At 43.6% G+C, this 14,454-nt stretch overlaps 1 protein-coding gene across 1 annotated transcript in view; it reads right to left on the bottom strand.

The window, feature by feature from the left end:
• Nucleotides 1–14,454, bottom strand: part of dync2h1 (dynein cytoplasmic 2 heavy chain 1) — a 320,231-nt gene that overhangs the window by 27,878 nt on the left and 277,899 nt on the right. Inside the window, 2 exon segments of the mRNA XM_045724777.1 lie at nucleotides 1,092–1,301; nucleotides 7,507–7,623. Of these exon segments, the coding sequence (XP_045580733.1) occupies nucleotides 1,092–1,301; nucleotides 7,507–7,623 (327 nt within the window).

The following is a 14,454-nucleotide window of genomic DNA, read 5'->3' on the forward strand; positions in this document are numbered from 1 at the left end:
TGGTTGCAACACTCACTATCGAGTTCCAAACTGCCTCTGGATGCAACATCAGCACAATAACTGTTCGTCAGGAGCTTCATAAAATGCGTTTCCATGGCTGAGCAGCCGCACACAAGCCTAAGATCACCATGCGCAATGCCAAGCGTAGGCTGGATGGTGTAAAGAGCTCCGCCATTGGATTCCCAGTGGAAATTCTCTGGAGTGATGAATCAAATTTCACCATCTGGCAGGCTGACGGCCGAATCTGGGTTTGGCGATTGCCAGGAGAACGCTACCTGCCCCAATGCATAGTGCCAACTGTGAAGTTTGGTGGAGGAGGAATAATGGTCAAGGGCTGTTTTTCATGACTCGGGACACTTAGTTCCAGTGAAAAGAAATCTTAACGCTACAGCATACAATGACATTCTAGACAATTCTGTGCTTCCAACCTTGTGGCAACAGTTTGGGGAAGGCCCTTTCCTGTTTCAGCATGACCATGCCCCCATGCACAAAGCAATATCCATACAGAAATGGTTTGTCGAGATCGGTGTGGAAGAATTTGACTGGCCCGCACAGAGCCCTGACCTCAACCCCATCGAACACTTTTGGGATGAATTGGAACGCCGACTGCGAGCCAGGCCTAATCGCCCAACATCAGTGTCCGACCTCACTAAAGCTCTTGTGGCTGAATGGAAGCAAGTCCCCACAGTAATGTTCCAACATCTAGTGGAAAGGCTGTTAGAGCAGCAAAGGGGGGACCAACTCCAGAAGAATGATTTTAGAATGAGATGTTTGATGAGCATGTTAGTCATGTTGTGTGGGTATTGGTCACTCAAAACATTTATGAAGTATTTATGAAGCATACATAGTGATCACTTTAGATTAGGGGCTGCAAAAATACTTACTAATAATTAGTAAATGGTTTATAAATGTGGGAGTAATGATCAATACATGGTGAACACACACTTTATAAATGCCTTAAATATGGTTTATTACAGACCGTTAAAATAAAGTGTTACCACAAAGGGCTGTGATAGTCTGATGCCAAGCCCATGGGATGGAAATACACCCCCACACACACACACACACACACACACACACACACACACTACCTCCTGGTTGAGTAGAGCAGTGGCCAGTTTGTGGACGTCAGCAGTGAGCAGCGAAGTCCCTCTGATCACCTTACTCAGCGCAGCCAGGGATTGGTGGATACCCTGGACCAATCGGATAGCATTGAACTGTTCCAGAACAATGAAGGACAAGACAGGTGACCCCTGACCTTCAGTCGGTGGGGCAACTTTTTGATGGATGAGAGACGAGCCCTGAAAGACAGAAAGAGAGAGAGAGACAGATCAACAGAAAGAGAGAGAGAGAGGATAATTAAATGACTTGTGTAAAATGCACGCCACCCAATAGCTTAATGCCAACAGATGATTAATAGGTGATTGACTAGAGAGGTAATTAGCTAGCTGCTAGGAGGTAGTAGGATGAGTAATTAGCTGGTCATTAGCTGCTAGTCCTTCTTGAGCTAGTTATACACCACGCCCTACAGAGAGGATCCGCCCCTCGTAGACTGACCAATGGAATGGAGCATTCATGTCTGGTACCGTCATGGGTCTGGGTTTGACACACACAGGCTCGCACTACACAAAAACACACACGCACACACACCAAAAAGAGTCGTCAAAGGGTTGTGAACAAAATAATATACAAACCAATGATCCCTCAACTGCCGCCCAAAATCACAGAGTGAATTCATTTAGCAAAAACCCACTGCTCTGACACAATAACAGTCCTGTATTCACACGATCACTCTCTCCTAAGGCAATAAACAGAGACACACTGTCCTTCTCCTCCTCTTTTATTCCTTCTGCTGTTTGTGTTCTTCCTCAGCGCTGTATTCTCTCCCCCTGGTGCAGGCTGGGTAAGATATGCTAATGAGGTTTACAGGGATCCGATGTGGGACCCGCCATTAATTAAAACCAGCGGGGTGCTGCACTGGATTCTGGGACGTCAAAGCGACACCCATATAAAAACACTTTAACACAATACATCATTCTCCTATTGGTATCAAACACAACAATGGTGTGTGTGTGTGTGTGAGTGTGTGTGTGTGTAGCCTATCCTTACTCTCAGAAAATAATACATAGTAATGAAGTCATAGCCTGGTCCTGGGGAAGAAAGAACAATGATGTCTGCAACATACAACACTCCTCCACTAGAGCAACGTGAATCATTAAATAAACTCATTACCCACCTGAGAGACTCACAGTGGGAATGTTTACAAAAAGAGGAAATACACACGCGCACGCACGCACGCACCCACGCACACACACACACACACACACACACACACACACACACACACACACACACACACACACACACACACACACACACACACAATGAAGGAACTTAATCAGCTTTATAGACACTTGAATTATACTTGAGTAAACAACACTGGGACACACACTGAATACATTATCTGTTTCCACAGAGAACCACTGTTAGTATGGACCCAAGAGACAAACACTTCTGTTTCCACAGAGAACCACTGTTAGTATGGACCCAAGAGACAAACACTTCTGTTTCCACAGAGAACCACTGTTAGTATGGACCCAAGAGACAAACACTTCTGTTTCCACAGAGAACCACTGTTAGTATGGACCCAAGAGACAAACACTTCTGTTTCCACAGAGAACCACTGTTAGTATGGACCCAAGAGACAAACACTTCTGTTTCCACAGAGAACCACTGTTAGTATGGACCCAAGAGACAAACACTTCTGTTTCCACAGAGAACCACTGTTAGTATGGACCCAAGAGACAAACACTTCTGTTTCCACAGAGAACCACTGTTAGTATGGACCCAAGAGACAAACACTTCTGTTTCCACAGAGAACCACTGTTAGTATGGACCCAAGAGACAAACACTTCTGTTTCCACAGAGAACCACTGTTAGTATGGACCCAACAGACAAACACTTCTGTTTCCACAGAGAACCACTGTTAGTATGGACCCAAGAGACAAACACTTCTGTTTCCACAGAGAACCACTGTTAGTATGGACCCAAGAGACAAACACTTCTGTTTCCACAGAGAACCACTGTTAGTATGGACCCAAGAGACAAACACTTCTGTTTCCACAGAGAACCACTGTTAGTATGGACCCAAGAGACAAACACTTCTGTTTCCACAGAGAACCACTGTTAGTATGGACCCAAGAGACAAACACTTCTGTTTCCACAGAGAACCACTGTTAGTATGGACCCAAGAGACAAACACTTCTGTTTCCACAGAGAACCACTGTTAGTATGGACCCAAGAGACAAACACTTCTGTTTCCACAGAGAACCACTGTTAGTATGGACCCAAGAGACAAACACTTCTGTTTCCACAGAGAACCACTGTTAGTATGGACCCAAGAGACAAACACTTCTGTTTCCACAGAGAACCACTGTTAGTATGGACCCAAGAGACAAACACTTCTGTTTCCACAGAGAACCACTGTTAGTATGGACCCAAGAGACAAACACTTCTGTTTCCACAGAGAACCACTGTTAGTATGGACCCAAGAGACAAACACTTCTGTTTCCACAGAGAACCACTGTTAGTATGGACCCAAGAGACAAACACTTCTGTTTCCACAGAGAACCACTGTTAGTATGGACCCAAGAGACAAACACTTCTGTTTCCACAGAGAACCACTGTTAGTATGGACCCAAGAGACAAACACTTCTGTTTCCACAGAGAACCACTGTTAGTATGGACCCAAGAGACAAACACTTCTGTTTCCACAGAGAACCACTGTTAGTATGGACCCAAGAGACAAACACTTCTGTTTCCACAGAGAACCACTGTTAGTATGGACCCAAGAGACAAACACTTCTGTTTCCACAGAGAACCACTGTTAGTATGGACCCAAGAGACAAACACTTCTGTTTCCACAGAGAACCACTGTTAGTATGGACCCAAGAGACAAACACTTCTGTTTCCACAGAGAACCACTGTTAGTATGGACCCAAGAGACAAACACTTCTGTTTCCACAGAGAACCACTGTTAGTATGGACCCAAGAGACAAACACTTCTGTTTCCACAGAGAACCACTGTTAGTATGGACCCAAGAGACAAACACTTCTGTTTCCACAGAGAACCACTGTTAGTATGGACCCAAGAGACAAACACTTCTGTTTCCACAGAGAACCACTGTTAGTATGGACCCAAGAGACAAACACTTCTGTTTCCACAGAGAACCACTGTTAGTATGGACCCAAGAGACAAACACTTCTGTTTCCACAGAGAACCACTGTTAGTATGGACCCAAGAGACAAACACTTCTGTTTCCACAGAGAACCACTGTTAGTATGGACCCAAGAGACAAACACTTCTGTTTCCACAGAGAACCACTGTTAGTATGGACCCAAGAGACAAACACTTCTGTTTCCACAGAGAACCACTGTTAGTATGGACCCAAGAGACAAACACTTCTGTTTCCACAGAGAACCACTGTTAGTATGGACCCAAGAGACAAACACTTCTGTTTCCACAGAGAACCACTGTTAGTATGGACCCAAGAGACAAACACTTCTGTTTCCACAGAGAACCACTGTTAGTATGGACCCAAGAGACAAACACTTCTGTTTCCACAGAGAACCACTGTTAGTATGGACCCAAGAGACAAACACTTCTGTTTCCACAGAGAACCACTGTTAGTATGGACCCAAGAGACAAACACTTCTGTTTCCACAGAGAACCACTGTTAGTATGGACCCAAGAGACAAACACTTCTGTTTCCACAGAGAACCACTGTTAGTATGGACCCAAGAGACAAACACTTCTGTTTCCACAGAGAACCACTGTTAGTATGGACCCAAGAGACAAACACTTCTGTTTCCACAGAGAACCACTGTTAGTATGGACCCAAGAGACAAACACTTCTGTTTCCACAGAGAACCACTGTTAGTATGGACCCAAGAGACAAACACTTCTGTTTCCACAGAGAACCACTGTTAGTATGGACCCAAGAGACAAACACTTCTGTTTCCACAGAGAACCACTGTTAGTATGGACCCAAGAGACAAACACTTCTGTTTCCACAGAGAACCACTGTTAGTATGGACCCAAGAGACAAACACTTCTGTTTCCACAGAGAACCACTGTTAGTATGGACCCAAGAGACAAACACTTCTGTTTCCACAGAGAACCACTGTTAGTATGGACCCAAGAGACAAACACTTCTGTTTCCACAGAGAACCACTGTTAGTATGGACCCAAGAGACAAACACTTCTGTTTCCACAGAGAACCACTGTTAGTATGGACCCAAGAGACAAACACTTCTGTTTCCACAGAGAACCACTGTTAGTATGGACCCAAGAGACAAACACTTCTGTTTCCACAGAGAACCACTGTTAGTATGGACCCAAGAGACAAACACTTCTGTTTCCACAGAGAACCACTGTTAGTATGGACCCAACAGACAAACACTTCTGTTTCCACAGAGAAAGTAATACATTATATCAGAATCCACCGTGGTGGTGGTGCATGACTGTTCAGATATTTGGGATTTTGCACCTCAATGCTCTGGTGAATCCACACCCAGGATGAAGCAGTAACTTAAAGACAGACACATTGGGCAGAGGGGACACGACATAAACTCATTATTGGCTCCTGGGGTATCATTAACATAGAATAAGCTTGTTTACAAAGGGAAAACTAAGTCCAGTCTCCTCTTCTGAAGACAGACCTTATTATAGCCAATCAAAAAACACTTCACCCACCTCAATGACCAATCAACAGACAACAACAGCAGCTGTGAGGTCATTTACATATATATACATATATCAGATCCCTATTACTGAGGCTAGGAGGACACAGGTACATCAACAGTACACACACACACACACACACACACACACACACACACACACACACACACACACACACACACACACACACACTATATTGTGTTTTCATGCCCACAGAACAAGATAGAAACTAATGGGAGAGAGAAAGAGAGAGAGAGAGAGAGGGGGGGAATGAGGAGGGAAAGAGAGCGGAATGAGGAGGGAGAGGCGGAAGGAGAGAGAGAGATGGGAATGAGGAGGAGGGAGAGAGAGAGAGAGAGAGAGGGAATGAGGAGGGAAGTAGAGAGAGAGGGGGAATGAGGAGGGAGATAGAGGGGGAATGGGGAGGAGAGAGAGAGGGGAATGAGGAGGAGAGAGAAAGAGGGGGAATGAGGAGGAGAGAGAGAGGGGAATGAGGAGGAGAGAGAGAGAGAGAGAGAGAGAGAGAGGGGGAATGAGGAGGGTGAGAGAGGGGAATGAGGAGGGAGAGAGAGAGAGGGGAATGAGGAGGGAGACAGAGAGAGAGAGGGGAATGAGGAGGGAGAGAGAGGGGAATGAGGAGGGAGAGAGAGAGAGGGGAATGAGGAGGGAGGGAGAGAGAGAGAGAGGGGAATGAGGAGGGAGAGAGAGGGGAATGAGGAGGGAGAGAGAGAGGCAATGAGGAGGGAGAGAGAGGGGAATGGGGAGGAGAGAGAGGGGAATGAGGAGGGAGAGAGAGAGAGGGGAGGGAATGAGGAGGGAGAGAGAGAGGCAATGAGGAGGGAGAGAGAGGGGAATGAGGAGGGAGAGAGAGGGGAATGAGGAGGGAGAGAGAGGGGAATGATGATGAGAGAGAGGGAATGAGGAGGGAGAGAGAGGGAATGAGGAGGGAGAGAGAGGGAATGAGGAGGGAGAGAGAGGGGAATGATGATGAGAGAGAGGGAATGAGGAGGGAGAGAGAGGGGAATGAGGAGGGAGAGAGAGAGAGGGGGAATGAGGAGGGAGAGAGAGAGGCAATGAGGAGGGAGAGAGAGGGGAATGAGGAGGGAGAGAGAGGGGAATGAGGAGGGAGAGAGAGAGAGAGAGAGGGGAATGAGGAGGGAAAGAGAGGGGAATGAGGAGGGAGAGAGAGGGGAATGATGATGAGAGAGAGGGAATGAGGAGGGAGAGAGAGGGAATGAGGAGGGAGAGAGAGGGAATGAGGAGGGAGAGAGAGGGGAATGAGGAGGGAGAGAGAGGGGAATGAGGAGGGAGAGAGAGGGGAATGATGATGAGAGAGGGAATGAGGAGGGAGAGAGAGGGAATGAGGAGGGAGAGAGAGGGGAATGATGATGAGAGAGAGGGAATGAGGAGGGAGAGAGAGGGGAATGAGGAGGGAGAGAGAGGGAATGAGGAGGGAGAGAGAGGGAATGAGGAGGGAGAGAGAGGGGAATGAGGAGGGAGAGAGAGGGGAATGAGGAGGAGGAGGGAGAGAAGGGCTAAATTATTTAACACAAAAGGGGACATTTCACTGATTTGAAAGGTGGTGGTTTCTAAGCAACTGCATACACTAGCAAAACCGAGGAGTGAGCAGCCACCGGCCAACACACACTAGCAAGCGCACACACACACACACACACACACACACACACACACACAAAGACACAGCAGCTGTTCAGGTAGATAGAGGAGAGAGCAGAGAGGGAGACAGAAAGAGAGAGAGTTACCTGGTTGAGTTTCTTCCAGAGGTTGAGGACAGGAGAGAGGCCATTGGACCAGATCTCTCTGTCAAACTTTGATCCTGCTGCTACCGAGCGGCTCAGAATCCTCAGCTGGGAGATCACCTGGAGACAGACAGACAGACAGACAGACAGACAGGAGTTAATGCGTGTGGACAATGACCTTGACAGTTCAGCATAGTACATCAATCAGTCCATCCAGCCGTCCAATCATTGGACAGATAAAAAAAACAGACCAGCAGAGAAGTTTATACTCTGATAATAGAGATAGGGTTTCTGTTCTGAGGTGTGTGTGTGTGTGTGTGTGTGTGTGTGTGTGTGTGTGTGTGTGTGTGTGTGTGTGTGTGTGGTGCTCTGGGGAGATTAGAGGAAGAGACGGTCTGATAAATGGGTTTAATTTGGTCTGGATGAACTCTCCACCTGCTTTATCAGCCCCACTCAGGAGAGAGAGAGTCAGAGGATACACTCATAGAAAGAAAGATGCTATCTAGAACCTTAAAAGGTCTTTGGCTGTCCCCATAGGACAACCCTTTGAATAACTATTTTTGGTTGCAGGTATAACCATTTTGTTTCCAGGTAGAACCATTTTGTTTCCAGGTAGAACCCTTTTGGGTACCATGAAGAACCCGTTTTAAAGAGGGTGAGAGAAGGAAAGAGAAGAAGGGTGAGGAGAACAAATTTAAGTCAGGACTAGGCTAATTCTATTTAAATTAATCCAGATTTTAAAAATGGCTTTCTGAGGTGTTAGTATGGACCCAAGAGACAAACACTTCTGTTTCCACAGAGAACCACTGTTAGTATGGACCCAAGAGACAAACACTTCTGTTTCCACAGAGAACCACTGTTAGTATGGACCCAAGAGACAAACACTTCTGTTTCCACAGAGAACCACTGTTAGTATGGACCCAAGAGACAAACACTTCTGTTTCCACAGAGAACCACTGTTAGTATGGACCCAAGAGACAAACACTTCTGTTTCCACAGAGAACCACTGTTAGTATGGACCCAAGAGACAAACACTTCTGTTTCCACAGAGAACCACTGTTAGTATGGACCCAAGAGATAGACACTTCTGTTTCCACAGAGAACCACTGTTCTAGACTAGGGAGTCCCAGACTAAAGTAAGGACTAACCAGTTCATCTTTGTTAAGCCTAATTAAAAACCTGGGATGGGACACTAGATGCCAAAAACCTCAAGCTGATCAGTACTTGTAGGAAAGGGCCTTCCCCAAAGAGAGTCATATAAAAGCCTTGGCTAAAGCAAACAAATGTCAGCTGTATTTTTCTTTGAACAGTGCATTCGGAAAGTATTCAGACCCCTTGACTTTTTCCACATTTTGTTACGTTACAGCCTTAATCAAAAATGGATTAAATCGTTTTCCCCCCTCATCAGTCTATACACAATACCCCATAATGACAAAGTATAAACAGGTTATTAGAAATGATTACATTTACATAAGTATTCAGACCCTTTACTCAGTACTTTGTTTAATCACCTTTGGCAGCGATTACAGCCTCGAGTCTTCTTGGGTATGACGCTACAGGCTTAGCACACCTGTATTTGGAGAGTTTCTCCCATTTTTCTCTGCAGATCCTCTCAAGCTCTGTCAGGTTGGATGGGGAGCGTTGCTGCACAGCTATTTTAAGGTCTCCAGAGATGTTCGATCGGGTTCAAGTCCGGGCTCTGGCTGGGCCACTCAAGGACATTCAGAGACTTGTCCCAAAGCCACTCCTGCACTGTGTGTGTGTCTTGGCTGTGTGCTCGTTGTCCTGTTGGAAAGTGAATCTTCGCCCCAGTCTGAGGTCCTGAGTGCTCTGGAACAGGTTTTCATCTAGGATCTCTCTGTACTTTGCTCCGTTCACCAATCTCTCGATCCTGACTAGTCTCCCAGTCCCTGCCGTTGAAAAACATCCCCACAGCATGATGCTGCCACCACCATGCTTCACCATAGGGATGGTGCCAGGTTTCCTCCAGACGTGATGGTTGGCATTCAAGCTAAAGAGTTTAATCTTGGTTTCATCAGACCAGAGAATTTAGTTTCTCATGGTCTGAGAGTCTTTAGGTGCATTTTGGCAAACTCCAAGCGGGCTGTCATGTGCCTTTTACTGAGGAGTGGCTTCCGTTTGGCCACTCTACCATAAAGGCCTGATTGGTGGAGTGCTGCAGAGATGGGTGTCCTTCTGGAAGGTTCTCCCATCTCCACAGAGGAACTCTGGAGCTCTGTCAGTGACCATCGGGTTCTTGGTCACCTCCCTGACCAAGACCCTTCTCCCCCGATTGCTCAGTTTGGCCGGGCGGCCAAATCTAGGAAGAGTCTTAGTGTTTCCAAGCATCTTCCATTTAACCTGTTGAGGGTAGAGGGCAGTATTGACACGGCTGGATAAAAAACGTACCCGATTTAATCTGGTTACTACTCCTGCCCAGTAACTAGAATATGCATATAATTATTGGCTTTGGATAGAAAACACTCCAAAGTTTCTAAAACTGTTTGAATGGTGTCTGTGAGTATAACAGAACTCAAATGGCAGGTCAAAACCTGAGAGATTCCTTTACAGGAAGTGGCCTGTCTGACCATTTATTGTCTTTTTTTGACATCTCTTTTAAAAACTTAGGATCTCTGCGGTAACGTGACACTTCCCACGGCTCCAATAGGCTCCCAGAGCCCGGGAAAAACCTGAATGTCGTCATTCCAGCCCCAGGCTGAAACACATTATCGCCTTTCTCAAGTGGCCGATCAAGGGACTGTGGGCTTAGGCGCGTGCACTGGCCGCCCCCGTCTTTGTGTTTTTTCCTCTGTTGGCCGAAAAGGAGATTCCCGGTCGGAATATTATCGCTTTTTTACGAGATAAATTGCATAAAAATTGATTTTAAACAGCGGTTGACATGCTTCGAAGTACGGTAATGGAATATTTAGAATTTTTTTGTCACGAATTGCGCCATGCGCACGACCCTGATTTACCATTTCGGATAGTTTCTGGAACGCACAAACAAAACGCCGCTATTTGGATATAACGATGGATTATTTGGGACCAAACCAACATTTGTTATTGAAGTAGAAGTCCTGGGAGTGCATTCTGACGAAGACAACAAAGGTAATAACATTTTTGTTATAGTAAATCTGATTTTGGTGAAGGCTAAACTTGCCGGGTGTCTAAATAGCTAGCCCGTGATGGCTGGGCTATGTACTTAGAATATTGCAAAATGTGCTTTCACCAAAAAGCTATTTTAAAATCAGACATAACGAGTGCATAGAGGAGTTCTGTATCTATAATTCTTAAAATAATTGTAATGCTTTTTGTGAACGTTTATCGTGAGTAATTTAGTAAATTGTTAGCAAATTCCTCCGGAAGTTTGCGGGGGGTATGCTAGTTCTGAATGTCACATGCTAATGTAAAAAGCAGTTTTTTGATATAAATATGAACTTGATTGAACAAAACATGCATGTATTGTATAACATAATGTCCTAGGTGTGTCATCTGATGAAGATCATCAAAGGTTAGTGCTGCATTTAGCTGTCTTCTGGGTTTTTGTGACATTATATGCTAGCTTGAAAAATGGGTGTCTGATTATTTCTGGCTGGGTACTCTGCTGACATAATCTAATGTTTTGCTTTCGTTGTAAAGCCTTTTTGAAATCGGACAGTGTGGTTAGATTAACGAGAGTCTTGTCTTTAAATAGCTGTAAAATAGTCATATGTTTGAGAAATTGAAGTAATAGGATTTTTAAGGTATTTGAAAATCGCGCCACTGGATTACACTGGCTGTTGCGTAGGTGGGACGAATTCGTCCCGCCTAGCCCAGAGAGGTTAAGAATGATGGAGGCCAATGTGTTTTTGGTATCCTTCCCCAGATCTGTGCCTCAACACAATCCTGTCTCGGAGCTCTACGGACAACTTCTTCGACCTCGTGGCTTGGTTTTTGCACTGACATGCACTGTCTACTGTGGGACCTTATATAGACAGGTGTGTGCCTTTCCAAATCATGTCCAATCAATTGAATTTACCACAGGTGGCCTCCAATCAAGTTGTAGAAACATCTCAAGGATGATTCATGGAAACAGGATGCACCTGAGCTCAATTTCGAGTCTCATAGCAAAGGGTCTAAAAAACAGGTATTTCTGTTTTTTATTTTTAATACATTTGCAAACATTCCTAAGAACTTGTTTTCACTTTGTCATTAAGGGGTATTGTGTGTAGATTGCTGAGTTTTTATTTTTATTTAATCTATTTTAGAGTAAGGCTAAACCTAACAAAACGTGGAAAAAGTCAAGGAGTCTGAATACTTTCCAAAGGCACTGTACATATGGAAATGGTCATGGAAATTGATTTAATCAAAATCATTCAGTGGGTTTCTCCCGTCTATAACCACCCTTCTGTCTGGAATTGCTGGTTCTCTTTGATCATTAGTATCAGGTTCAGTTTAAGCCTTCACTAAGCTCTAGATTAGCTCTAATCGTCCTTCTGGAAATCAGACTTTTTAAATCTAGACTAGGGCAAGTCTGAAATCATTTTAAACCATGTCTGAGAAATGCAATTTCAGTTAGTCCAGTTTAAAAGTGCAATTTAGTCTAATATTAGGCTTAATCTGTTTCCGCAAAACCGCCCCGTAATGTGAATAAATAATAGTTGATCTGATGCATCAGCCTCAATGCTTTTCACCATGTTGGGATGTAGCCGAGGCCGACTGGTTGTATGAATGTGGGATCTACTGTTTCATCCCACAAGTGTCCCAGAGTCTGTTTGGAATGGGCTATTTCTTTCTCACACAGAATGACAAGCTGACCAATAAAATAGCTACACTTTTCTACTATGGGGGATAATATATTGACATAGGCTAATGATGCTGTTCTTTACTCAAGTTTCAGGTGTTTAATGTCACATAAATAAGTATAGTGAAATGCCTTTCTAAGTAACTCAAAACACAACAATAAAAAAAAGGAAAAGTAAATGTGGACATCTTCAAAGTGTACATTAGAATTTGGTAAGACTTGCATGTTGTGTTAATATGAATGACCATAATGTAAATGTGATGTCTGTGTTTCTGAGCACTGTGGGTGGACACACTAATCAGCTTGTGTTAATATGAATGACCATAATGTAAATGTGATGTCTGTGTTTCTGAGCACTGTGGGTGGACACACTAATCAGCTTGTGTTAATATGAATGACCATAATGTAAATGTGATGTCTGTGTTTCTGAGCACTGTGGGTGGACACACTAATCAGCTTGTGTTAATATGAATGACCATAATGTAAATGTGATGTCTGTGTTTCTGAGCACTGTGGGTGGACACACTAATCAGCTTGTGTTAATATGAATGACAATAATGTAAATGTGATGTCTGTGTTTCTGAGCACTGTGGGTGGACACACTAATCAGCTTGTGTTAATATGAATGACCATAATGTAAATGTGATGTCTGTGTTTCTGAGCACTGTGGGTGGACACACTAATCAGCTTGTGTTAATATGAATGACCATAATGTAAATGTGATGTCTGTGTTTCTGAGCACTGTGGGTGGACACACTAATCAGCTTGTGTTAATATGAATGACCATAATGTAAATGTGATGTCTGTGTTTCTGAGCACTGTGGGTGGACACACTAATCAGCTTGTGTTAATATGAATGACCTTAATGTAAATGTGATGTCTGTGTTTCTGAGCACTGTGGGTGGACACACTAATCAGCTTGTGTTAATATGAATGACCATAATGTAAATGTGATGTCTGTGTTTCTGAGCACTGTGGGTGGACACACTAATCAGGTTGGGTACCCAATGCATATGGGTCCGGACAATTTCTCAAATGTCAGATATATTAAAATGCTGCTGGTCAAATGTCCGGTAAATTAAAATGCTGCCGGTCATATATCCACCGCCATATTTTCCAAACAGACGCACGCACACGCACGCACACACACGCACGCACACAGAAAGCTCTGGTAGCCTATTCAGAGAGAGAAAAACCCAGAGGAGTTTTAATACCTGTTAAAGTCCATTCACCCAGACTAGTTACAGTGCCTTCCCCAAAGAGAGTCAGGGTATTGTGTGTAGAATGATTAGCAAATGCTTTTATTTAATCCATTTTAGAATAACGCTGTAAATAAACAAAATGTGGAAAAAGTCAAGGGGTCTGAACACTTTCCAAATGAACTGTATATTCATACATAAAGCATATTCATATATAGCACATACTAGTTATAAAGAGCAGACTAGTTAAATAGAGCAGACTAGTTATATTCATATATAGTACATACTAGTTATATAGAGCAGACTAGTTAAATAGAGCAGACTAGTTATATTCATATATACCACATACTAGTTATAAAGAGCAGACTAGTTAAATAGAGCAGACTAGTTATATTCATATATAGTACATACTAGTTATATAGAGCAGACTAGTTAAATAGAGCAGACTAGTTATATTCATATATACCACATACTAGTTATAAAGAGCAGACTAGTTAAATAGAGCAGGCTAGTTATATTCATATATACCACATACTAGTTATATAGAGCAGACTAGTTAAATAGAGCAGACTAGTTATATTCATATATACCACATACTAGTTATAAAGAGCAGACTAGTTAAATAGAGCAGACTAGTTATATTCATATATACCACATACTAGTTATATAGAGCAGACTAGTTAAATAGAGCAGATTAGTTATATTCATATATACCACATACTAGTTATATAGAGCAGACTAGTTATATTCATACACAGAGCAGACTAGTTATATTGCATTTAGAGCAGACTAGTTATATTCATATACAGTGGGGGAAAAAAGTATTTGATCCCCTGCTGATTTTGTACGTTTGCCCACTGACAAAGAAATGATCAGTCTATAATTTTAATGGTAGGTTTATTTGAACAGTGAGAGACAGAATAACAAAAAAATGCAGAAAAACGCATGTAAAAAATGTTATAAATTGAT

The sequence above is a fragment of the Salmo salar genome, chromosome ssa09, assembly GCF_905237065.1.
Source record: "Salmo salar chromosome ssa09, Ssal_v3.1, whole genome shotgun sequence".
In the NCBI taxonomy this organism is placed as follows: Eukaryota; Metazoa; Chordata; class Actinopteri; order Salmoniformes; family Salmonidae; genus Salmo; species Salmo salar.